Source organism: Orcinus orca, chromosome 10, assembly GCF_937001465.1.
Source record: "Orcinus orca chromosome 10, mOrcOrc1.1, whole genome shotgun sequence".
Taxonomy (NCBI): Eukaryota; Metazoa; Chordata; class Mammalia; order Artiodactyla; family Delphinidae; genus Orcinus; species Orcinus orca.
The window spans coordinates 43,744,591-43,772,429 of NC_064568.1; the positions used below are offsets into that span (position 1 = coordinate 43,744,591).

Here is a 27,839-nt window from a genome sequence, read left to right on the forward strand (position 1 = left end):
TTCTGGTAATACTCCTTGCTGATGCTGTGTATGTGTTATCCAACAGAAATGACTCCTTTGAAATAAAGTAAATCTTTGGCTTTTTGTTCTGTTGGTGTTATTAAAAGCAAACAAATACAAAATTTAAAAACACAACAAAAAGATCTGAGTTCCAAATAGAGCGTTTTCTTTAAGAGGCATGAAAAGCAACTATTGTTGTGTTACAGTGTTAAAATACTCAGTTTTCTTTGACAAAAATGTGTACTGTGTAAGCCTTGCAAAAAAACAAAAAGAAGAAGAAGCCTGCTCTATGGCATTTGAATTTTTATAAAGGTTTCCTTGTGCCAAATAAGTGCAAAGATTTAATTTACTATTAAAATCCATAAGCATATGTTATAGTTCCAGATGAATTATTTTGTCATCAAGTGACTTTGATCTTCAGTGTCAATATTTATATTTAGATTAATTTTTATAAATGAAAATATTTTAATGGTTTGAGAAAATGAGGCCAATAGGACCATATCTTTAATGACTTCTGAAAGTATGCTTGCCTTCATGTTATATGCACATTGCCAAGAATTACTGTCAAGAGAAATGATAAAGAAGTAAAAGTCATTTACGGAAATAATGTCTGTGGGTGTGTGTGTTTTTATTTTTTTTGTTTTTGTTTTTGGTTAGAGAAGAGTGGGAGTGAAGAAGGGGTAGTCATTGGAGGGGCCAAGATTCAAAGCCATGGTTACCCCACACCCCATGTTCATTCCGGTTACACCACTCACCTCTCCATTGCTTGTTCTACTGAGAACAGAATTTCCCAGGGCCACCTCCACTAAGTGGTCACTCAGGTAACACTAGCAGTTCTCAAAGCAGGGAGGAGGGGCAGTGTGATTTTGTGCCTCAGGGGACATTGTTGCAACTTGGTGGGGGCAGGGCATGCATATAGTGGATAGCGGCCAGGGATGCTGTTAAACATTCTACAGTGAGCAGGACAGCCCCCCACAGCAAAGAGTTATCCAACTCAAAATTTTGAGAATTTTTGAGAACCCTGGGTGAGACCCTGGAGGGAAGCCTGGACATCAGTGGAAAAGCCCCTGCCCACCTCTGCAGGGACCACATAGCTGAGTGGCAAGCAAGGCAGTGACTCTCCCAGAGTCTTGCACAGGCTCAGAGGCAGTTGTTGGTCCTCTGAGGCTGGTCTGCCCAGACACTGGCCCCTGCCATCCCCAAATGGGACTAAGAACCAACCATTAAGCTGAAATGAATGAGGGGGTAAAAATATGAATAGAAGCCAAGAGCAGCAACACGGACGGACCTAGAGATTATCATACTAAGTGAAGTCAGACAGAAAGACAAATATCATAAGGTATTACTTATATATGGAACCTAAAACAATGATACAAATTAACTTACTTACAAAACAGAAACAGACTCACAGACATAGAAAACAAACTTATGGTTCTTGAAGGGGAAAGTGGGGAGGGATAAATTAGGAGTTTGGGATTAACAGATACACACCACTATATATAAAATCGATAAAGAACAAGAATTTACTGTATAACACAGGGAACTATATTCAATATCTTGTAATAACCTATAATGGAAAAGAATCTGAAGCTGTACACCTGAAAGTAACACAATATTGCAAGTCAACTATAGTTTAAAAAAAGAAGAAGAGGAAGAAGGAGGAGAAGAAGAAAGGAAAGAAGGGGAAGAAGGGGAGGAGGGGGAGGAAAGGGAGGAGGAGGAAGAAGACGAAGAAGAAGAAGAAGGAGAAAGAGAAGGAGAAGGAAAAGGAGAAGAAGAAGAAGAAGAAGGAGAAGGAGAAGGAAAAGGAGAAGAAGAAGAAGAAGGAGAAGGAGAAGGAGAAGGAGAAGAAGTAGAAGGAGAAGGAGGAGAAGGAGAAGAAGCCAAGAGCCTCCTCTGCCTGATAGGCTAATGCAGTAATACTCAAGCTTGAGTGGGCATCAAAATCCCCTGCAAAAACACAGATCATGGGATAAATCCAGTCATCTCCGTCCTCAGTTTACCTTTGTCTACACTACCATTAATGTGCCTGGCACAATAACGTTTGCTAAACATTCATAACAAACAAGCTAACACTTAGGTTGGTGGGGCATTTCAGATGGGGCTGGCTGGGAGAACAACACTAGGAGACCCTCTGAGATCCTCTTCAGAAAACATTTCTGGACCAAGAACTCCTGACTTCTCTACCCACCCAACCCCCAGACTGTATTCCCATAGGACAGCAAGACATGGAAGACAGCCAAGAGGGTCCAGCCACACTCCAGTTACCCGAGCATTCAGCCTCCCTAACCCAGAAGCCCAAAAAGCTTGTATTGAGCAGCCAATCTGCAACAACACTCCGAGTATTCAAGAGAACTGGTTTGGGTCAACAATGTGAGTGTCAAGAGTGATGGGCAGCTACACTCATAGAAAGTTTACAGCTCTTCTTGCTTCTGGGGTAAATAGGAACAGTAAAGACAATATTTTCCCCTAAGAAATAGGTGCTTGATTTGCCATGACCAAAAAAAAAAAAAAAAGTGACCCAATATTCACAGCATTTGAAGGCTGCCAGGAAACACTAGGCTCTACTCTTTGATATTCCACACACCAGCTCTGTGGTTTATCACCTCATCTGTAAAATGGGGTTAAAATATATTCCTCATGGTGTTGTTAAAACGTTCATTGAGGTAACACATGAGAAAACTCTCAGCAGAATGTTTGATAACTATGGGTCCTCAATACTGGTTTCCTCCTTTTTCTCTTGGAATAAGAAAATCATTCGAATATAAGCACCATGATTTATTTTGCCGAATGCTGTGCCTCAATTTTTGTACTCATAGTAGAAGAGATTATTGTGCTGCAAACATTCACTCCCTTAACCCCCTAACTCTGGGAGGAGTGCACTACCTCACCCCACTGACGTTGGGCTTGGCCATGTGACTTGCCTCATGGTTGGTGGAACACACTTCTCTGTCTTCTGGCTGCTATTACAAAATACCAAAGACTGGGAAGTTTATAAACCACAAAAATTTATTTCTCACTGTTCTGGAGGCTGGGAGTCCAAGATCAGAGTGCCAGCACGGTCAGGTTGTGGTGGAAGCCTGTTGCAGACTTCTCACTGTGTTGCCACATGGCAAAGGATCTCTCTGGAGCCTCTTTTAAAAGTGCACTAATCCCAGTCATGAGGGTGGAGCCCTCCTGACCTAATCACCTCCCAAAGGCCTTGCCTCCTAATATCATCATTTTAGGGCTTAGGTTTCAAAGCATGAATTTTGAGGGGACACAAACATTCAGACCATAGCATTATCCAACCCTTGGTTTGGATCTGACCATGTAACTTGCTTTGGTTAATGAGATGTTAGAAAAAGAGCTACATAAGGGGCTTGAAATATATTTATGGAGTTGGGTTTGTCCATTTATATTTGCCGTTCACTATGAGCACAAGCCACAGGCAGCCCACTGGTCCAAGGAACAGACTCAGATCCAACCTACAGCCAAGCTGAGCTGAGCCCAGCAGAGATCATCAAAGCCACCCCAGCCAACCTGTAGACATGAGAGCAAGAATAAATCATTGTTCTTTTAAAACACTGAATTTGGGAGTGGTTTATTATGCAGTAATAGCTAACTGATACACTACGTGAAAAATTAGTTTTATAACCTTAGATTAATCCTTGTGTTAGTGATGAAATGAAGATGAGTGAATATCAAAAGTAAAATCATGGGCTTCCCTGGTGGCGCAGTGGTTGAGAGTCCGCCTGCCAATGCAGGGGACACGAGTTCATGACCTGGTCCGGGAAGATCCCACATGCCGCGGAGCGGCTGGGCCCGTGAGCCATGGCCGCTGAGCCTGCGTGTCCGTAGCATGTGCTCCGCAACGGGAGAGGCCACAACAGTGAGAGGCCCTAGTACCGCGAAAAAAAAAAAAAAAAAGTAAAATCACTTGCCAATATAAAAGATGTATAAGCAACTATTGAGCTACTTGCTTTGGACCTTCCATGATATATGAAACTTCTGTTACATTTTTTGGAAGCATCTCTCTCTTTCTCTCTCTCTCTCTCTCTCTCTCTCTCTCTCTGCGTGTGTGTGTGTGTGTGTGTGTGTGTGTGTGTGTGTGTGTGTGTGTTGATCTTTCACAAAGGGTCCTGTATTCATTGAAATTTTTAACAAAACTTTAAAGTACAGGAGGCATTTGGTGCGTTCCTTTAAAAATAACTTTCCAAATGACAGCCACTCTATTTTCTCCCAGGGGAAGTATTTCCCATACAAAATTTGCATTTTACAGAACAGTTGGTTGTGTGAGCCTTCTGTCTCTGCGATTGAGTTATAATTATGATAAAGTGCAGGTAAATGGAGTTGCATTTTAAAGAGCTTTCAAGGGACTGGAAAACTTTAATATCCACTTCAAATGTTGGAAACCTCAAAGAAGTTATTCAGAAGGATCCAGTTGGGTAGAATCAAGTCCCCAAATATAGAAATATGTTTTATATCAAAGTTATCATGTTTGATAAAGATGAAAGATTAAAGGCAGTGCTTCTCAAACTTTAATGTGCAAATTCTGATTCAGCAGGCCTGGTGGGGCCCATGATGCTGCATTTCTAACAAGCTTCCAGATGATGCTGATGTGCTGGTCATACTTTGAATAGCATGGTTCGATAGAGTCCCTCAGAGCGTCCCCTGCAGAATTGAGGTCCAGGTACCCACAGCAGTAACCTGTTCATTAGTGCTTCTTTTGTGATTTTTCTCCCTTCATTCTCTCACATTCTCCCTCCCTCAGCATGTACTCTGGAGGTCACCTCCCAAATGAACTACTCAACACAGAATCTCCTTTGGGGAAACCCCAAACTAAGACATCCCCTGCACTGCACGTACATGTTTGATTATCTTTCTCCTGCATTGACCTGAAAGCTTCTTGAGGAAGTGGGCTCCGTTCATCCCATGCAGAGCCTGGCACAGAGCAAGTGCTTGAAAGAAATTTGGTTCACCTAGGCTGGCCATGGTGGTCCTAGCTTTAGACTATGGTTACCATGCCCAAGCGACTCAACTGAAGATGGTGCCCAACAGGCACCCTCATGCCCATCCTGGGGTTGGGGGTGAGCATCCTCCCAACACTGAAGTGTATAGGAGGGATCTTAACACCAAGATGGAGAAGCAAAAGGTTCTCCCAAACCTCTACTTCACCCTCCCCCCTTTTCTAAAGACAGTGGAGCAACCCCAGGTGGCAGTGAACGGTCCAGGCACCTGCTGCCCAGAATCCAAAAGCACAAGCCCCTGTATCCACAGATACTCACGACCTGCAGGCCCCAGTGAGACACCAGTAACTTTGGCTTAGTTTAGCGAGTCTCTTAAAACACTGTCTCTAAGCTGTCCAAGAGCTAACACAGAGTTCTTGGGTGCCATCACTCCTTCCTGCCATCACTGATAAGGCAGCGAAGATGCTGAGATGCTCACTTTTTTCACTAAATTCTTTGAACAAAACCCACGTGCTCAGCCGAGAACCATTTTTTCTCTGTGTGGATCTCTCTCCTTCATCCTTTGCCCATGAAAAGCCAGAACTTGGGGAACTCAAAGGTCAGAAGAGCAGTTTCCAAAGTGGGGTACAGACTACACAAGGGGTACAGAAGATGGTCCACTGAGGTCATGTGAAAGAACAATTAGTCCTTTCACTTATACTTATTTTTTATCTGGAAGTAAGATTTACCAATATTAAATATATGGATAGATGAAAGTACATGTAAGTAATTTATAAATGAATAGGCATATTTTGGGGGTGCATTGTCAAACAGTTTTTACTGGTGGGATGTGTGGCCCCAAAAGTTTAAAGACCACCTACTAGTTAGAAAACCTCGTAAACTTCTGATGACTCAAATTCCCCCTCCAGCTAGTCCCCACCGTCACCCCTGTCAGGGACAATGCTAACTCTCAAGATCAAACCCAGTGCTTAAAGGGCAGCTGCGAGAAGGGCAGAGGTGAGGAGGTTATCCAGAGAGACCCAATCTATTGGTCGAGCCCTGAAATGAGTGTTGATCCATCCCTTTAGGGAAAAGCTTTCTGTCAGTGTTGCCTGTTTCCCTTGCTCTCCTCCCCAGCCCAGGGAGGAAATGTCTACTTACTACCCAGCTATCCTAACTGAACTTCTGAGAGACATCAAGTTATTGTTGCCTGGAAACAACCCAGTGGGCAGCCTTGAGGAGTGGGGATTTCCAATAAAGTTTCCTTGTGGCTCTGTGAAGTGGATAAAGTTAAATCTCTGCTTGTAGAGCCAGGTGAGCCAGGCTGTGAGCCAGGTGGACCAGGTAACAGCCCCCTCCTCTATCCAGCCTTGCCTTCCTTTGTATCATAGGGCCCAGAGCGAGCCAGCCAGGCAGGCACAGCAGTTTACAGACTCAGCAACCTAAGAGCCTCTGGGAAGTCTACTTGAGCAGGAAAAGTGCACCAAACACCCCCCACACTCCTGTCAACTCGTAAGATCTTCCATGACTCCAGGAGAGTCTGTCCTCTGCTGTCATCATAGCAAATCTGGGGAGTATGCCTTTGGCACCTCCCAGACAGTGCCACCAAGTTCACGGAGTTCTCAGCTTTGTACTTGCTCAGGGAGAGACAGGACTGGGGGCCTGGGGGCCTCAGACTGTGAGAGCTGCCTTCTCTTCCATGTACTGTGTATATCAAATGACAAGGGGCAGTGCTGGCCCAGGGCCAGGATATGCCCCAACCATGAGGTGCTAGGTGTCAAGGTGACAGGATGAAAAGTCATGTAATTGCTGTCCTCATTCACTGAACAATGTGGTAATTACTTAATTGAAGATGAAAGGACTATTTGCCGGCAGTGGTGGTGGTGTTTCCCATTTCACTTCTGTCTTCAACATGCCCTTTCTTTCTTCCCAGTAATGACAATAATTTGCACTTTCAAGACTGTCATTTCTGATTTATTCTTCCCTGCTATTTCATTCATTTCATGACAAACCAAAGGGAAGTCAGAAAAAGATTTTCATCTTTAAAAGGAAAAGGCTGGACAAGTATTCTTTGCCCTGATAAATGCAGACCATGTGTCATGAATGCTCTACCACCGAAAACAGACTCTATGAATCAGTGCTTCCACCCTGTTTGTAATTTGGGTCTTTGTAGAACCATCCTGGTGATGAATGAGTTGCTGTCCTCAGTCTGGCAGAAGAGAGGTTCTTCTTTGTCTTTAAATGACACTGTTATTGTCTTTTCTGTGCCCAGTAGCAATTCTTCCTAGTGACCCTGGTCTGTTGAAATTTTGACTGTCTGTGGTACAACAGCTCTGCTGATGCCACTTGGCCAGTTGTCAGCTTGGTGCCCATTGATCATTGAACTGTCTAATGACAAAGGAGTAAGTCACCCAGCCTTGACTTGAAGCAGTTAGGATTCTGTTCCCCTGGCCCCCACTCTGTCTTTGATTGCAGGGGAAAGTGGGCGTCCTGGATAATACTAAAAAGACAGATCTAAATGTGGTTGGAAAGTCTGTTCCAGGCATCGTCAGAGCTGGGCTGTAACGGTGGATAATTCTGGACCATAGCTCCTGGTAGGGCCCCATCTACCCTCTGTGGGTCACAAACCATTAAAACTAGGAACTTTCTCAACTCTGCATTTTCCCACATTATATTCAGTCCTCTGGAATGCTTCCCTCTCTGACTTTGAAAACTCCTACCCATCCTTTAAGAAGGCTCAGTTCAAAAGTCACGTCCTCTCTGATGGTTCCTGATCCCTCCCCAGCCCAGGAGAATCCTAGTGTAGCCCAGATGGTTGGAGGTAAGAGTAGGATCCATGCCACGAAAAATCTAGGTTCAAATCTACACTGCTTCAAACCCCTAATTCTATTTCCCTTAAAGCCCAAAGACTTTCCCAAAAGCCTGTGAATTTGTACTTATGGAGATCAACGGTTTTGTGTCCTTATTGCAGCCTCCGTTTTGTATTGCATCAATCCAGAAGGGAAGTTTAACCCTTTCACCATTTGCACTTAAAACAACAGCAACAACTAAGAGATCAACCAGCCCTGTAGTAGACCTCACTGAAGGGTTGATGGGCAGCAGGAGTTGGCAGAGGCTGGGAGTGGGGGAGAAGTCGGGGAGCAGGGGCATATAGCATATCACCTAGTAGCTGAAAATCTAATTTAGACCTTCCTGTTCCTCAAAAGTCTTTTTTCCAAACAATAGTGGGCTCCCCCCGCAGCACCAGTCTCCTCCTGTGCCCTGACTCCTCGTCTTTGACCTACAGAATGGCGTGGCCAACTCCTAGGGCCTCTCTGATGCCCTGACCCCACTGAAAACTCAGGGCATAAGTGTCCCACTTTCTGCCCCAATCACTTACCCAGAGACAGTTCTCTACCTGCTCAGAGCACTGGGACTCACTGTTAAGATATCATTCCCCACCTAGTTACATGATCCACTCCTTCATTTGTATATAGAGCATTTTGTGTGTTTCCCTATTTTCATCCCATTCATACAGATATATGTCATTTATGTGCATGTCTGGATTGATATGGTGCATTTTGTCTAATCCATGATTCGTGGTGAGACACTGAAAAGTTCAGAAGGGAAGTGACCTGAGCAGATTTGTGAGTTTATTTTTTTTAATAGCTCTGAATTTTTAGTGTAAGGAACATATTGTATCAGGGCAAAGAGACTGTAGATAGACAAATTAGGAGACTTCCTATAGAGTCCAGGAAGAAATCAAGACAGCTTAGATTAGGACAGTGAGGAAGGAGAATTTTTGTTGGATCCAGAAGACATTTTGGAGGCAAAAATGGGATTTGGGAATTGGTTGGATATGGATAGTGAAAAAGATTGAAGTGCGAAGGATGCACACAGACCTCTGGCTGGTTCTATTCATTGAGCTGGGGGCTGGGGAAGGAAGACTCCTTTTTGGATATGTTTGATTTGAGATGTTGGTCAAGTGGAGAGGTCTGGGAGGTGGGTGGATCCACAACTGTAGAGATCAGGCTGAAGTTAAAGATCAGAAAGCTGTTAGGACCTGGATGGAGCTAGAAGCTGTGCCTACGGATGGGATCACTGATGGAGCTTATAAAATAGGATAAGGACCGAGGGCCCTGGCCCTGAACTGGACTGGCAGAGGGAAGAGCAGTCAGAAAGGTAGAAGGAAAATCAGGAGAGAATGATGTCTCAGGAAACAAGGAAGTTTAAAAAGGAAGTGAATGAGTGGCTACTGAGCAGTCAAGTAGTATAAAGACTGGAAGACATCAGGGCTCTGATTTCATGACCGGATTGCACTAACCAATATAGAAATGGAAGCACAAGGTTGAGCAGAATCTCGATAAAAAGATCAAGTTGGGTCACATTGAGTTTAAGGTGCTCCTGAGACATCCTGATGGAGATAACCACGTGAAGATTATAAACACACATTCACTCACTGAATTCAGCAACATGTCTTAGTGTCTAGGCTTTGCCAGGCTGGTACCCAGCACGAGATAGGCTGGGCGGGTTGGAGGGGCAGGGGGTCAAAGATCTGTGCTGAGCATCTCAAATCCACGAGTCTGGCTCATTCTCTGTTCTTTCCTGTTCCTTCACGGCTCCTTCATGATGCCTTTTGCTCCTTTATTTTGACTGAATGACACATTTGGGATTTGGAAAATGTGTTCCTGCTGCAAAAGAACTTGGATTCCCTATGATCTTGAGCATCTGTATTACACCCTGAGGCTCTGAACTGTGTGGGTGGAAAGGATACTCAGAGTTCCCTGGGGTGCTTTTTAAGAATACACACGCCGGGACTTCCCTGGTGGCGCAGTGGTTAAGAAGCCGCCTGCCAATGCAGGGGACACGGGTTCGAGCCCTGGTCCGGGAAGATCTCACATGCCGCAGAGTAACTAAGCCCATGCGCCACAACTACTGAAGCCCGTGCTCCTAGAGCCCGTGCTCCACAACAAGAGAAGCCACCGTAATGAGAAGCCCGCGCATCACAACGAAGAGTAGCCCTTGCTTGCCGCAACTAGAGAAAGCCTGCGTGCAGCAACAAAGACCCAATGCAGCCAAAAACAAATAAATTTATTTTAAAAAAAAGAAAGAATACACATGCCATATATCTGGAGAAAACTCTAATTCGAAAAGATACACGCACCCCAACGTTCATAGCAGCGCTATTCACCATAGACTAAGACATGGAAGCAACGTAAATGTCCATCGACAGATGAATGAGTAAAGAAAATGTGGTACGTATATACAATGAAACATTACTCAGCCATTAAAAAAGAATGAAATAATGCCAGTTGTGGCAACATGGATGGACCTAGACATTATCACACTAAGTGAAGTAAGTCAGACAGAGAAAGAAATATCATATGATATCACTTACATGTGGAATCTAAAAATAAATGATACAAATGAGCTTACTCACAAAACAGAAAGAGACTCACAGACATAGAAAACAAAATTAGGGGATTTCCCTGGTGGTGCAGTGGTTAAGAATCCGCCTGCCAATGAAGGGGACACGGGTTTGAGCCCTGGTCCAGGAAGATCCCACGTGCCGCAGAGCAACGAAGCCCGTGCACCACAACTACTGAAGCCCACATGCCTAGAGCCCACGAGCCACAACTACTGTAGGCTTCGCACCCTAGAGCCCGTGCTCCACAACAAGAGAAGCCACCGCAATGAGAAGCCCGCGCACCACAATAGAGAGTAGCCCCTGCTCGCCACAACTAGAGAAAGCCAGCGCAGCAACAAAGACCCGACGCAGCCAAAAAATTAATTAATTATTTTTTTAAATTAATTAATTAATTATTTTAAAACAAAATTATGGTTACCAAAGGGGAAAGGGGGGAGGTATAAATTAGGAGTATGGGATTAATAGATACACCCTTGTATATATAAAATAGATAACCAACAAGGACCTACTGTATAGCACAGGGAACTATACTCAATATCTTGTAATCATATATAAGGGGAAAAATCTGAAAAAGAATATATATATGTATATATATATATATATGTATAACTGAATCACTTTGCTGTACACCTGAAACTAACACAACATTGTAAATCAACTATACCTCAATTAAAAAAAATTTTTAAGGAATACACATGCCAGCCCCCATCCCCCTTACAAAATCCTAACATTTCACACACTTCTACTCCCTAATCACCTCCCTACCCTTGCCCAAGACACTAGTGATGCTGAAAGTAGGTGTTCCTGAGTTGGAAGGTGACTCAGAGACCAAGCAGAAAGAGTGGAGAGGAGCGAAGAAAGGAGTGGCAAGGTCCCCAGGTTTCCTGCCAAGGCTGCTGGGTCAGTGGCAGCTCCATTAGTGGAAACAGTGAGAACAGATTTGGGCATTAGAAGTACTTTCTCTTGCTCTGAAGTTTGCTCAAACTTTCGCTTGAACTGATTTTGCAATCTCCACATTTTGTAATTAGCTACTGTGAAAGACATCTAAAATGATCATTCTGAGTAACTAAGAGAGGTCCTTCATGGACTGCTTGTACCATTTCCTCCACTATTTGTAACTTAGCATTCTGGCTGTACAGCCTGGTGACTGAGTTTATGGCTAATAATTTCTAATATTTTCACAACATCCTAGCTCATGCATGAAGACAAATCTCATCCCATCTGTTTTTTCTGCTAATGGGTCAGTGATGTCCCCACAGCTAAATTATAGCAATTATATAGAAAATAACATGTTTACTTTGAAAAGCCAGATTTGGTTTTCGTGGCTGGGTAGTTTTGACAGATGCACAACTGTTTCTAAGAGGGTGAAGGTCTTTACTCTTTTACATCTGTAAGAAAAAACCACATGGAATCCCTTTCTGCAGTTACCGTAAAAAATGCTATTGAGGATATTGTCCATTATATTGCCTGGGGTCCTTTATTTTGGAATTATACTCCAAGAAGCAATGACATTGCCCTCCAAACTCACTGCTATTACTGACAGCTCTGCAAATTTTCATGTTTCTGTGGAAAAGTATTATTATTAAAGATGCCTAATATTCAAAGGGGACTGAGGTGAGCTGAACTCAAGAGTAGATTTTCTTTTATTTAATCTGTTTTCTCACTCTCTCTCTATGTCCTACCCATTTCTCAAAGCTGAATGGCTTTATTTACATAATTCTCCATGTTTGTTTCCCTTCCTCAAAGATGCTTTTGATGCAGAGTAAATTCCTCTCCATGTTTATTTTTCTTTAGCACAAGGGGAATTCTAATGCATTTCCTTTTTGCCAGTAGCTCATGATAACCAGGGTAACCCAAGTGGAAGAGATCTGAGACCCTACCTGGTGTCATGGATATTTGGAAATAGCTGTCTCCTCTACTTCAGCGCTATCCCCCTCATCCTGACACCATGATGCCACTGAATGCAGCTGTGGGGTTGCCTGTCCACTGGGCTCAACTGTCCTCTGCTGGTGACCACCACTCATAACCCAGCCTTTGGGAGGCACACTTCCTTCCCTTTGCTTCCAACACACCACCTCCTGATTTTTCCTCTTATCTTAACAAACACATAGGCACAGTTTGAGCAGAGAAGGAGTCACTATTTCCAACTCCTTTGGAAATAGTGTGACCAATGATATGGAAGAAAACCAACACAGGGTGATGTCATAGAAGCCAAGAGAAGAAAGGAGTAGTTCACTTCATCAAATGCTGCAGAGAGGACCAAGTCAGATGGAAACAGTGAGATGGCATTGGGTTGGCAATATGGAAGTCAAGCACACTTGGGCACGGATGGTCTCAGCATAACAGTGGATGTGGAAGCCTGTTTGGAGGGGTTAAGGAGAGATGAGTCATGAGCAAGTGGAGAGAGTGATGATAGACAACTCTTTGGAAGAGTAGAGAAATGGGTCCTGGCAAGAAAAGAATATAAGTCAAAGGGATTTTTGGTTTTGTCCTTTTAAGATGGAAGATTCCAGAGAATATTTGCATCCTGGTGGAACTAATTCTCTCTATATAGAGATATTATAAATGCAAGAGGGAGAGGGGGATACTTCCAGGAGAAACATCTCTGAAAGGGCAAAAGAGGAAAGCAGGGATACTTATCCATGGTAACAAGCTGGCAAGGCAGACAGCAGAGGTACAAACACAGTGAGATTTGGAGATTTGGTGACTGGATGATGTTTGTTTCCATCTGATTGCTTCTATATTCTTAGTAAAATATGAACAAGGTCATCAGCTGAGAAGGAACACAGGGGATGGAATTTGGGTTTGAGAAGAGAGAAGATGTATGAAATCATCATTGTACAGAGTGAGAAGAAGAAAAACATCCTAGGAAGTGCAGTAAGAAGTGTGGCGCTGACTGTCCATTTGGGATTTGTGGTCCAGAATTTTAAATGAGGCCAAGGTAAATAGAAATATTGCCTGGAAAGCACTTAGCCCTGACCTGGTACATAGTGCACACCCAATAAATGCAAGCTATTACTATTTTGACACATGAATATTTCTTCTTTTCTTTGCTTAGATGAGATACAATCCTGTCAAAAGAAAGAAGGAAGGAAGGGAGGGAGGAAAGAAGGAACTGAATCTTGGGTTACATTGTTTTACCAGTATTGCAAACCCATTAAATAAAGAAAATGTTTCCAATAAAGAAAGGTGATTAAACTCAAAAGTCTTGAAAATGTAGACCCAACGGCCCAAGAAACTGACAAAACATGAAGAGCATGAGGCTGTTACCAGAGCTTTGTCCAGCCCTGTGACATAAGGACATCATCGTTCTGGGATTACATACCATAGTAGGCAGACTATGATATGGGCATATTGAATGTAAAAAAAAATAACTGGTGTCTCAGTTAAAAGAGTAATAGAACCAATTAAGTAGCTCTCATATTAAAGTGAGCTAAGAAAAGAATTCAGGCAAGCTATTATTACAACGAAAATATCGCCATAAATTTGAGACTTGGGAACGTCACTGGTCTATCCTTGAAATAAGAAGCAACAACCTCCTACGCCATCCCACTTCCAGAAATTGTATGAGGTCCTATAACATGCAGCCTTAACTCCCACACTGTGGTCCTCGACCTGCCCTTATTGGGTGGGGAGAGGAGGCAGTGTCCTTGGAGAATAGAGCCAGCTGATCAATTAAAATCTGTTTGGTTTTTCTTCGTCTTATTGAGATGACCATACAGCTTGTGTCCTTAAATTTGTCAGTGTATTGGGGAAGGGAGGGATCAGTCTCTTCACAATGTGGTAGTGCACCATTTCTGTACTTCCAAGTTAAAGCTCAATGAAATGATGCTGTGTGGCTTTCCAAATGTATGTTCTCAGTACCCCTTTATAAAGAGCTTTTCTGAAACTAGGTGACTTACAACTATGATGTCCACTTTTCTTTCCCATGCTGTCAAGGGGTCTCATCTCCTCTGAGAGATACAAGGTCTCCGTCACCTCTGCTCGAGTATCACCAAGTCTCCATTCCCCTTCTCGGTGTCCCAAGGTCCCTCCAACACTACTAATTAAAATGCAACTCCTGGGAGTAGTCTTGGTTGTGTTCGAGTTGTAAAAGTCTGTCATTGTGATTTGTTAAAGACTTGGGGTGTGGAGGATTCCTCAGTCCCTGGCTGGTGAACATTTCTCTGTGCTACTACAAAATGGCAAAACTCTGTATTTCAATCTTTGTATATTAAATTCTGAAGCATTTACAGCAATTTTAATAATATACTTGCTTATGAAAGGTTATCCTGGCATGTCTGGGTTAATAATATTCTTTTGGATACAGTACTGACTTGATTTGCTAATATTTTATTTAATATGTTGACAATGAATAAGAGAAACTGTTTACTTTTTACTTTTTTGTATCCTCTTTTTATTACCATTTTATTGAGATATAATTCACATAACATACAATTTACCCATCACCATAATTAATTTTAGAACATTCTCATAACTCAAAAGAGAAACTACAGAACAAATGTATAGGTACCAAGGGGTAAAGGGGTGGGGTGGGAGGAATTGGGAGACTGGGATTGACATATTGATACTATGTATAAAATAGACAACTGATGGGAACATACTGTGTAGCACAGGGAACTCTACCTAATGCACTGTGGTAACCTAAATGGGAGGGAAGTCCAAAAGGAAGGGGATATCTGTATGTGTATGGCTGGTTCATTTTGTTGTGCAGTGGAGGCTAACACAACATTGTAAAGCAACCATACTCCAATAAAAATTAATTAAAAAAAAAGAAACTACATATTCAATAGCAGCCACTACCCATTTCCCCTCAAACACACCCCCAGCCCTAGGCAACAATTAATCTACTTTCTGTCTCTATAGCTTGGCCAATTCTAGACAATTCACCTAAGAGGGATCATACAGTATGTGGTCTTTTGTGACAGGCTTCTTTCATTTAGCATAATGTTTTCAAAATTCATCCATGTTGTAGCATGTATCATTCCTTTCATGGCTGAATATATTCCACTGTATGGATATACCAAATGTTGTTTATTAATTCATCAGTTTATGGACATTTGGGTGTCCTGGGTGTTTGAAAATTGGTATGCTTTGCATTGGGTACAAAGTTTTACATATATCTATTGCACCAAACATATTAATTATATTATTAAAAATACCTATATCTTTACTTAATTTTTGTTTACCTTACATGTCTGTTTCTGAAACAAACATGTTACTGTATTCCATTATGACTGCAAACTTTTCAATTTCTCCACATTTTTCTTTTCCTTTTCTGCCTTATATACGTTTTGCCAAGTTGTAAGGAATATAGAAGTTTGTGATTCACATTCTTGGTCCAATATAACTTTGATCCAAATGAACTATCCTTCTTTGTCCTACTTAATGTAATTTTTCTTGAATTCATTTTTCCTAATAATATTGTTATATCAACCCTACTTTTCAACTAGCAGTTGCTTACAATAACTTTTTCAGTCTTTGTCATTTGACCTTAAATGTGTCATAAATAGCTGCTATATAAAATTTTGTGACCATTTTTCATCAAAACTAAAGAGGTTACCTTTTAATAGAAAAATATAACATTCACACCTGTGATTACTGACAATTATGTACTTTTTACATCTTTATTATGACTTAATGTTTTAAATTTACTCTGATTTCTTGTTGCTCTTTTATACCTTTTCCTGTCTTTTGTTGGATTGAAAAATGCAAGAAATTTTTATTCTTCTAGAAATCACCCATAAAATATTTCACCCTCCTTACATACCAATATGATTTGGACATAACCATCATTTTTGCTGATTTCTTTATGCACCTATATTCTTTTATCCCATGTCTTTCTCTTCCTTGGGTTTTTAATTTTTCGGGAGTATATCATCAATATTGTCCATGGAAGTAAACTTTCTGGGTTTTTAAACATTTTGAAAATGCCTTTATTTTGCCTAAATACAGGATTTCAGGTTCAAAATCTCAGGATTTTAAAGATATTTCATAATCTTTAATAATCCAGTGTTGCTAGTATTTAAGCATGCAGTTTCCTCCATCAACTGATTTCTGGGTGTTTTGTTTTTCCTTTACGAGGAAAGAAATGTCTGACCCACTGATGGTACATCCTTGTTGTTTAGTGCTGGATTTAGTCTTCCCCAAAATATATCTTTTCTGACATTATTAGGGATCTTTTGATAGTGAAGATACCAAGTTAGCCATCTTGAGCCAATTACTGTTCCCTTCTCTTTAATGATAGTGTAACCCTTGATTATTAAGTTTAATGATCTATCATTCAAGTTCCCACTGCAGGTTAAGTAGGTTTCTAGAAACATGATTTTACTTTTGGCTTTTGCAAATACTCATAATAATGAGTTTTGCTCTAACACAACTCTGCTATTTTCAGTGATAAATAAAAGAATTAAGTCCTTCTTAACTTATAACGTTTTCAAGCATTTCATTTATATCACGCATTGCTAATATAACAATCAAGTGTTCACGATAATAAGTTGAGATTTTTAAGTGACTTTTTCTGACCTAGACACTAGATCTAGGTCCTCCTAGATGAGGAGTCCCACATCTCTCAAGAACTGGCCTGCATTAGGATCCTTGTTGAGTCACCAGGAGCAGCTGGTGGGAGGCGTGACCTCAGCGGTGTTGAATTCAGAGTGCAGCAGCTGAGGCAGATAGTTAGTTATGCTCACTGAAGCAGGAAACCTGAGCAGCACATCATCACAAGGCCGCCGCAACCAGCAACCTCTGGATGGATGAGGACCCGAGGTCCTCACCTGTTAGCATGTCTTCATGACTGGCTCATATAAGAAACAACTGCATAAAACCCACCATTGTCCTTCACAGTAGGCAAACTGCTGGGGACACTGTTCACTACATCACAGCAGCCCCTTTATGATAGCCCAAGAAAAACACCTCCTGTGGCTCTGGGCCAGGCAAAGTCATTCCTCCTGCACAACTAGTATGTTTTCATCCTGTAGACACATGGACTTCCTAGCTGATTTTCTCGTTGTCTTACCGTTAGGAAGTTAAAAGCGGATCTGGGGTCTATCTCTAGCTTTGGGGGCTTTTATTTCTCAAATATTCTAACTTTTTTTTTTTAATCTTCCCTGATTCCTTTAGTCAATACTACTGTTCTCTGCAAGTGATCTAAACTCCCTTCGGAAATAAGGCATGAAATAATCACCTTAAACTAGGCTGGTACCATTTAGAACTAAAAATACTAGATTTTAAGTGCTTTAATTTGTTCCTTTTATAACTTTACATATAGGTCAAATCCTTTCACTCTAAACCAGTGCTGTCAATAGAAATAGTATGTGAGCCATATGTAACACTGAATTTTCTAGGAGCCACATTTTAAGAAGTAAAAAGAAGCAGGTGAAATTGAGAAAATTTAAGTCTTCCAAAGGTCAGTGTGTACTTTATAGTGAGAGCACATCACAGTTTGGACCAGCTACACTACAAGTGTTCAATGGTCAGGTCTAAACACAAAAGCTATGAATGATGACCAGGGTCAGAAGAGTTTTCCAGATTATAATTACAACGTATCCGACCTGTATTCATAGTTGGCTTTGATTGAAGATTTCTGAGCTCCTGGGCGTTTCTGATGCAAACACTAGGTCTTAGGAAGTATAAGCTCTCCTGACAGGGGTAATGACCATGGCAACCCAAAGACTTCTGGATCTTTTTTAACTTGTCTATGTTCATTTGTTATTTTTTTTCTTGACTGGACCACCCTTGGCTCGTTCTAAGAAATAACATAATATAAAATGGTTTGGGGTGTCTAGTAACAAAGGAGGAAAACAGAAATAGAGATGCATTTTGCTTATTCTGAACTTCATCCAGAGTAGTATTAAAAATTACTTTAAAGCATGCTGATAAAGGTACAAGACCAGAAAACCACTGTAGGTGTAATCAACTAATGAACAACAAAAAATGTTTCATTCTCCTTGTTTTAGAACCAGCTCTAAAACTTTACACTTTAGTTTGGATAATAAAAGTGTTATTCATTTAAATCAGGACTAAAAGACCAAAAATGCAGTTAAATTCCTGAGAGTTGAAAATTTGATTTTTTTAGGGAAATTATTTAACCCATGAAAGCCTCCATTTCTACATGAATATAAACAGAGTAATAACTACATCACAGAATGGCTATGAAGATTAACAATACTGTGTATAAAGCTTACAACAGGCAAATAGTATGCACTCAATAAATGGTACCTATCATCATAGTTAATCGCTAAAGATTATTAAATCCTGGTATTCCTAACCTGGAGTCTGCAGATCCCTGGTCCATGGCTAAAATTGCGGGGGTGGGGGGATTCCTAAAATTGGATGGGGAAAAAAGACTCCACCTACATTTTCACTAACCTCTAACCCAAATTTAGCCTTTCCTCCATTATGAATGCTGGCAACATCCCAGTAGTACCTGAAGGATCTGTAACTTTGCACCAATAGAAGTCACAGATATTTTCATATTACACTTCTGATGCTACAGACATCTCAAAATATCTTTTGTTTATCACCTTTTTAAAATTCCAGCCTTTGTGAGACCTGCTGCTAGATCTTAACTAATGCATTAGTAAAGAAGCAATACTATGTTATCAATGTACTGTTTTTAATTTCAGTATAATAGGTTTCCTTTGTAATCCTACATGTTTTATTTCATGCACTTAAAGCATTATTCTGAGAAGGGGTCTATAGGCTTCACAAGACTGCCATGGCACAAAACAAGGTTAAGAATCCCGAACTTTTAGTCTATCTCTTTGCTTCCAGAAAGCGAACCAAGTTTGACAATTGAGCACCTGCCTGGGTGAGCCCATTCCCATAGTCTCAGGTTTGTTCTCCTGTGTTTAGCTTGATAGGAAGATATTACTGTTCTGGTATCAATCAACCTTCTGTCAATTAACCTTCCTGTTCAAGGTTCTGTATTTAAGTTGATGGGCTGATTTTCTGGTGTGTTCTGTCGACCTGGGGGACATACATGGCCCCACTGGATGCCAGGCCCCTGCTGAAGGTGGGCAGTGGTTCTGAATTGTGGTCCCACACCAGTAGCATCAGCATCTCCTGGCTGCTTGTTGGATTTGCAAATTCTCGGGTCACACCCCAGACGTCCTGAAACAGAAGCTCTGGGATCTATCAGTCTGTATTTTATTAAGCCCTAGGGGAGATGCACGTTAGAGTTTGCGAACCACCGCGCTAGGGCATCGGAGGGCAGCCCAATCCTGGGCAGGAGGCTCCCACCTCGACCCTTGGTAGGGACGAACAGGGTTCCTGCAACCGGACAAGGCGGGAGGGGAGGAGGAGAGGTGCTGAGGGGCAGCCATTAAGTCGAAAGCCGGGACTAGGGACCTTGTTCTGCTCCTGTACCCCGATTTCACTTACATTACCCAAGGCCTCGAGCGAGGGTGACTGATGGAGATAATCCCCCCCCAGCACCGAACACTCGTTGCTGCCACTGTACCGCGAGAGAAGGCGAGTCAAGGGAGAACCTGCGAGAGCGCGGGGAGTACAGCTCTAGACCTACGAGCTCTAGCCAGATGTCTCTGCAGCCCTCTGGACCCTTCCCGGCCCCGCCGCCCGCCGCTGGGGGGCGCACCCCCTGCTGGGAATTGAGGTCCCGGAAGCCCGCCCGCTCCAGGCTTTCCGGGCTCTCTTGCCTCGTGAAAACCACAAGTCCCAGGGCGCCAAGCGCGGGAGGGTCACGTGGGAGGGGCGGCGGGCGCGGCTAAATAGTCTCTGTCGGCCATTTTGTCGGAGAAGCCGCAGCGCCGCCTCTTCTCTCGCGTCCACGCATCCGTTGCTGCCGCCTCTTCCTCCGCCTCCTCCTTCGCCTCTTCCTGCCTCCTCCCGGCTTCCGCCGCCGATCCAGCCGCTTCCCAACCCCGGGGCGAAGCGTCTCCTTATTTATTTCCGTTTTCTCGCCACTACCGCCTCCTGACACGGTGATCCGGGCGGGCCCCGCAGGAATTTTATCCCCTCACCGGCCTCACACTAGTATCGCATGTCCACTATCCAGAACCTCCAATCTTTCGGTAAGAGCGGGTCGCCCCACCGCCCCTCCCGTCCCCCCACGTCCCCTGCGCGCCTCTCGGCCGGTAGGCCACCGCTGCCCGCCCTCGCCGGGGCCGCTCCCCGGACCCCCGCCCCAAAAGGCCCCCGGCCGCCCTCCCCGCACCCCGAGTGGGGCTTTGTCTCGGTGCCCGGAAGATGGCGACCGGGCCCCTGGCGACCCCCTCTCCGAGGGCGGCCCCCGGAGCCCCGGCCGCGGGCCTTGTGCCGCCCCCTGCCCGCTCCTGGACCCTCCTGCTGCTCGCTTCTGCTCCCTGCCACCTCTGCGACCCTGTTCCGCCCCCAGACTTGCCCTGCTGATCGCCAGGCGGGACGCCGGCTCGGGCTGGGGCATCGGCGTCCATTAGCGGTCGGGGTGGTTCGTGGCTGCTCTCGGGCGCATTTAGTAAAAGATGCTGCGGATCAGGCCTCTGATCTGTTACAGGGCAGTGGGCCAGTCTTCCCTACTTGCGTAGTAATACGTAAAATTACTCTTGATATACATATATAGATCTTTTTTCGAGGCAGAGTTAGGGTTAAATTATTGGGGTGGCATTTGTGAATGTTTCTGTTGTCATCAGAATGTAATCGAGATGACGCACATTTTTATAGTGGCTCTAAAATTAAGGTCTTAAAATCTCTTTTCTCTCATTAGAGGATTATGTTCAACGATAACATCTAAAACAACGTTTTTCTGTTCCGGTATCAGTGGACATACCTGTTTAAAATCTCTTTTTGTGAAAGTACCTTGTAGGTTTTATTAATACTCTACCCTTATCACTCCCCCACATCCGCACCTGCAGAAAGAAAGCAGAAGCACTAGAACCTTCTTTGCTGAGTTTCTAGATTGTAGCGTAGCTGTATCTGGAAATTACTGACTAAAAGATATTTTCCTGCTTTGGATTTTTTTGTATCCCTTTGCAGACCCCTTTGCTGATGCAACTAAGGGTGACGACTTACTCCCGGCAGGGACTGAGGATTACATTCATATAAGAATCCAGCAACGGAACGGCAGAAAGACACTGACTACTGTTCAGGGCATTGCAGATGATTATGACAAGAAGAAACTTGTGAAAGCTTTCAAAAAGGTAAAGGTGTTAGAGAGAAGAGATTAAAATATAGTTATTGACACACACGTCTAAATAGGATTACGGTTCACACCTTTTACTTCACGTTAAAGTGGGTTAAAATGATTGGACCCAAGGAAACTGTGTTCATACTCTTAATTAACATCCAGATAATCTTAGGGTGAAAGTAAAATATCATTGTATTTGACTCAGTTATGCTGAATCTACTTCTTCAGAAATTTGCCTGTAATGGTACTGTGATTGAACATCCTGAATACGGAGAGGTTATTCAGCTTCAAGGTGACCAAAGAAAAAACATTTGCCAGTTTCTCTTGGAGGTGAGTGATTGGGTGCTTTATGTACAACCTTGAGATTGCTTCTAAAATTGTATTTAAGGGCAATGTGAATTATTACCTACTTAGTAAAAAAATCATGTGAATGAAGCACATTAGTTGTACTTATTTGGGCAGGAGTACCAGTTTATTTTGTCATTAGAATGACCTGATCATTCCTGTGTCCGTTTAGGATGTTTTGTGGAATGTCAGGATATTCAAATATGTGTTGAGTTTTTGTTATTAACAGTTTATGCCACAAATACAGTGTTGCAGTAACCTATTAACAATGATTCTTTTTAATGACTGCTCTGTCTTCTTAGGAATGAATTTATGTGTTACCCAGAGTGATTCTGCTAAATTAAATTTTATTTTGCAGGTTGGCATTGTCAAGGAGGAACAGCTTAAGGTTCATGGATTCTAAAATGAACCTAAATACGTGGAGAATTTCTTGAATAATTTTGTTCTCTAAACCAAGTTTGGCTGCCTTGTGAAATGATTCTCTGCAGTAAACGGACTTTTCATTTATTTAATCATTCAAACTTTCATTCACATCTGCATGATTACAGAAAACATGGGGTATGTAGGCTAGTAACACATAAGAAAATTGCAGTAAGATGGTAATGAAACCCCATATTCATCTTAACATGTTTCCAATGGAAAATATTTTGTTTTGAGTGTTTATTTGTTTATTGTTCAGTTTATTACTTTTCACTTGATTAAATTTTTTTGTTGTATTAAACCATGTATGTTGCAGCTTAACAATAAAAAAAAAAATCTATGAATCCTTTTGTGAGCAGTTAGGCTCCCAAATCTAAGCAAGTAATATACACATATAGTTTGTTTTTCATAATTGTCTCATTCTGTGTATTCTTTCCAGTTGATTTCAGATGCTGTGAAGAGCTAGAGGAGAACCTTTGTTATATATGTAATTTTGTTCTTTACTTACTTAAAAATGAGTAGAAACAGTATAAACTCAGAGCCAAGAATTTGCCAGAATGTACTGTTAAATTTTTGAAAAGAAAATGAAGCATAGTTTAAACTTACGTATTGGCACAGAGAATTATTTTATTTATATTTATTGGTTATGTTAGTGGGGAGCCAACACAAGTCTATCCCTAAGTGACAGACAGTAAGTAAAGCAGGTTCCTGACATAAAATAAATTTAGTCACAGGCAGTGCCCTGCAAGTGTGGGTGGAAGGCATTGGGGTTAGGGTTAGGGTTAACTTCCTAGAGTGCTAGAAAGTGACAGAGTTGGGGTGCCAGCCAAGGGCTTCCAGCCAGAAAAGCCATGTTCTTTCACTAAGTCACGGTTTGGTATTCACCAGAGGAAGTAAGAGCCAAGGGCAGTGGTGCATGGGTGTTGAGGGTAGGGTGAGAAATAAAGAGAATTCACAGTTCTTAATTACGAGATTTCTGCAGCTCATGCTCTTCAGTTCAAGACTTCTGCTTTTTATTGAGCTGTGATTATCTGCTCAGTTACACAAGCTGTATCATTAAAACCATTTAGCCAAGGCAGAGAAATACATCTACAGTAGTCACCTCTTTATCCAAAGGGGATACATTCCAAGACCCCCAATGGATGTCTGAAACTGCAGATAGTATCAAACGCTATATATATTATGTTTCTTCCTATACTAAGCGGCAGATAGCATATACAGTGTGGATACGCTGGAGAAAGGGATGAATCATGTCTCGCCCAGATGGAGCAGAATGGTGCAAGATTCCATCTCCTCACGCTACCCAGAATAGTGCCCAATATAAAACCTATGAATTATCCCTAGAATTTTCCATCTAATATTTTTGTTTTGGACCATGGGTAACTGAAACTGCAGAAAGTGAAATCTTGGATAAGAAGCGAACTATTGTGTAGATGTGTGCTTTTTAGCTTAATGCAGTGGGATAATGGTGTGAAAAATGTCACTGCATTCTGTACCGGCTTAACCTTTCCTCCTGCTTTGATGATGCTGCTTTTGGAAAAACAAAATTAGCCCCCACAGAGTTTACCGCTGAAGGATACTTAAGTAATAGGTTTTGTTACATTCTCACCCCATCATACCTCTAATCAAGAAAGACTGGGAATATTGAGAAGTAAGTACACCAGAATATAGTGCCAAATTTGGTAAGCTGATTTCTGGAAAACAGCAGTATAATACGACCAAGAAGATCAAGCGGCATGGGAGAGTTTTCCAACTTAATTGAGAAATCCTCACTTTCTACCTGTAACATTTTGTAATGATTCCACCTCACATTGAGAGGTGCTGTGGAAATCGTTATGAAAATGATAAAGCAGAAATTTACATTAACACGCACATTCAAGTGTTCATCTATGGAGATCTGAGGTAATGCCCAGAAAAGAATTGACTGTTGAGATTGATTGAACAAGAGGTGGACAGGACAAGGGAAACCTCGTTAGATGGAAAGAAAAAGGCCCCTCCTCATGGCCCCCACAGATAAGCTCTTGGCCATCACTTTATGTGTCAGGCCACTCCCACTAGATAGGATCAAAAGCCTTGAGTAATACTTCACTCTGGATTTTGTGAGGAGCACCTCTTTCTGATCCCTCAATCTGAGCCCCAGGTACCTGATTGGACTTGTCACCTGTAGGGCAGTCCCCATCTGATCCCTCAATCTGTGAGCCCCAGATACCTGATTGGACTTGTCACCTGTAGGGCAGTCCCCATCCTTGGAGCGAGAACAGTATCGTGCACCCTTGTCTTTGAGCAGTGCAATGGAAATAGCTACAGATTGCAATTTTACTGAAACCAGTCAAAGTCAAATCCCCTGTCTGGGAGCCTCAGAGATACCTAAGGACATAGCTTAAAGTTCTTGTCCACTTCAGGGACTGCAACACTCTTGTCTGCAAAAAGGACTAGTTGGCATTGTGTAACAGGAGGGAGAATATGCCCTACAAATGCAGTTAAAATAACCAGCCAAACGGTATCTCCTTGTGTCTCCTGTGTGGGGAGACTGTGATCTGCAGTTTTTTTAGTGGTCTGTACTTTGACGGTGCGAAACAAAAACTACCGAGTAGAGATTGTCCCTAGACCTCTAGGTTCAGCTGAGGCCTTGGTGAAGCCAGTAGGAGACTAACCTTTGGTTTACTGAGGCACAGCCGAGTAAACTGCTGCTATAGCAACGATGTCCTCTGCCCTCAATCTTGTCCCCACAAGATCTGGGCCCCACACAAGGCAGAGGAAAGCCTGGGGGTGCAGCCTGCTCTTCCTGTTCAGGAGCTCAAGTAAGAGCTGTTCTCTGAACCACCCTAGAAAGGGGGCAGCTCTGATCTATGGAAGGAATAGTTCTAGTTCCAATCAGGATGCAGTTAACCAAAATAACTTGAGACAAACAGAATGGTAACAGACTTCTGTGTGCCTCCTGTCACCAGCTGGGCTGCAGCTAAAGGAACGGGCAGTTAGAACTCAGGAAAAATCAAGCTCATTAGATTGCCCACACAAACTTGTTCCACTGGGCCTGTGAGGTTTCCCCACACCAAGCCAGAGTTCCATGTGGGAAGGAAATGAGGCAGGCGTGGCCCTGCCGTATCTAAAAACAAAGAATTCTCACTTGGCGGTGGACAGCAACCAGCTGGCCTCGCTTGACAGGCGATAGCCAGGCAACGCTGTGCTTGTCTGGGATCAAGGGGCCAAGTGCATCAGCCAGAATTAAGCAGGAACTAAACCATGTAAGGCGCCTTCAGCATTGACAGCTCCTTTCACAAGGTTATGCGGGCCTTTAACTCCCTTTTCATCTGGATAGTGGAAGCTTGGAAAAAGAAAAGTCATAAACCAGAGGAATGGCTATTTCTTCACTCCTGGAAAACCATTCAGGGTAGAACTACTGCCAGTAGAGGAGGGAATACCAAGCTGTCCCTGGATGTTCCTAATCCAGCCATTGTTGTGTCAGATGACATGCGGCCTGTGGGGATTCTCTGGCCTATATAGGGAACTTAAAGGGCAATTTAAACTCAGCATTGGCAGTGAGGATGCCAGTGTGAAGGGGATGGCTCACCCATTAGCTCATAAGTCTGATTTTGAACCTAGCAGGAGAAACAATAGATCTGCCCATGAACTGAGGGCATGATCTGAATCGTGGTGCCTTCATCTCAAACCAGTGAACAACCTACAAACTACTTTTCATGCAGAAAGCAATTACATAGAGATAAGCACCATTCATTCAATGCACAAAGGGGGCTAAAGTTCAAATCCCCTGATGGGAATTTAAGTGATCTTGACCCCCAAGCTGAGCTACTGCTGCAGCCCTCTGCTCTATCCTGAAGGGTCTCTGAGCCTATAGAATGGTCCAGAAGGAAACTAGCTGTAACCCCCAGGTTTGTCTCCATGTGTCTTTCATCCATTATCAGGACCCCAGGCCCACCTCCTCAGTCACTGGGCAAGGAACAACATAAAGGAGAGCGGAGATAAAATCAGAAAGTACTTTAATCCATGTCGATCATGACAAATTCCATGGGGAAAACATCACCAAGGATTTAGAGAGCAGTATACTTCCTTGAAGTAGGAAAAAGGCCCATCTACTCCCTGGTCACAAACATCCACACTGAGTGCCTAACTGCCATTAACTTGCTAAAAACTCAGGAAACATTAGCCTGATATTCAGATTAAACTATGAGAATCAGTAGCAACCTACTCGATAAACTAAGATTGTTGAAATGAAACAACATTGGGTATATATGGGATGATTCTTCAAGTAAGGACTAGAAAGGGTGGGAAGAGGGAGGGGATGATTAGAGCAAGTATGTAGTCCTTTAACACCCCCTTGTGGCCATTTTAAAAACTTGATTGCTCTTGGCAGTTCTCAGTAAATTACAGGAGGTTTAGGTTGTTGCAGGCATCATTAAAGCACTAGCTGACAGGTTTAATTTTGTCATCCCTCAAATGTTATGCAGAAATTGATCTAGCCAATGCCTTATTACTGCGATCCATAGAAATCTATTGCAGTTTGCTTTTACCTGAGAGAGAGAAGAAAATGCTTTCATGGTCTTGCCCTGTGGATGTATAAAGCCATCTCACCTACTATCTAGCACAGTGTTATTAGAAGGAATTTAATTCAAGTGTAAATAGAGACATCTGTTTATGGCCTCCAGAGAATGGATGATTAAGTTAGAAAACAATCGAGGCTCCTGCTAAATTGTCACCTGTTGAGGAACACAATCTGGAGTTTTACACACACACACACACACACACACACACACACACACACCGTAAATGCATGGCGCTCTCAATTTAAACCTCTGTCTTAGACCAATACACAGGTAAGTGTGCCTTTTTGGCTACTGGAGTCACACCCACTTAGAGGATCACTTGAACATTAGCAACTTTTGCCTGGGAAAAGCAGTGACTGGACTCCCTTAAAGACCTAACGTCCACAATGATGCCACTGCGTTAGGCCTAAACAACCCAGAACAGGACTCACTTGGCAGATTAATCATTAGTAATATACTTACTTGGAGAGCCTCTGGCAGATCTCACCTTCACAAGTGAGGGAAGCCTAACGGAAGCTCAGTGGCAACCTGGGAATTGTACTTTAGGGATTTGATTCTACATGAATCAAGGACAGCATCACAAGATGGGCATCTGACCAGGGAACCCCCCAGGGAGATACTGGGAGGTATTACATCAGAAAATGTATTATCTCTAACAATAAATCCTTTGACCCTTCCACATTTTTACCAAGCATTGTCCCTCATTTTCTCACTTCCCTTGCAATAAAAGTAAAAATGGCTAACCTCTTTTTAGCATTTGTAACACAGAGTTCTGAATAACTTACATATATCGGCTCATGCAGTTCTCAAAGACTTCATGACCCAGCACAGCTCCCTTGGCTTACCATCATAATTACCTCCTTGCAAATACCCTCATCTCCTTTGATCTTGCCTCCTTCCTTTATACTCATTTGTCAAAACCGCAACCCTTGTTAAACTCAACCACTGGCTCAGTACCTGCACGGGACAGCTGATGGCTGCTGAAGGAAAACAATCATTGTTTTCCCTCTCCCTTCACCCCCATCCTCCATCATACACAGCTGAAGGCTTTG

At 42.7% G+C, this 27,839-nt stretch overlaps 1 protein-coding gene and 2 long non-coding RNA genes across 3 annotated transcripts in view; 1 reads left to right on the top strand and 2 right to left on the bottom strand.

Annotated features, from left to right (window-relative positions):
• Positions 1–27,839, bottom strand: part of LOC125960315 (uncharacterized) — a 327,486-nt gene that overhangs the window by 62,495 nt on the left and 237,152 nt on the right. The window lies entirely within an intron of this gene.
• The window catches only part of LOC117195857 (uncharacterized), a 127,714-nt gene that overhangs the window by 4,417 nt on the left and 95,458 nt on the right, over positions 1–27,839 (bottom strand). The gene's annotated exons all lie outside the window — the stretch shown is intronic.
• EIF1B (eukaryotic translation initiation factor 1B) lies at positions 20,072–22,830 on the top strand. Its single transcript, XM_004277855.4, has 4 exons — positions 20,072–20,369; positions 21,310–21,473; positions 21,689–21,790; positions 22,164–22,830. The coding sequence occupies exons 1-4, from the start codon at positions 20,339–20,341 to the stop codon at positions 22,206–22,208; spliced, it is 342 nt and encodes a 113-aa protein (XP_004277903.1). The 5' UTR covers positions 20,072–20,338; the 3' UTR covers positions 22,209–22,830.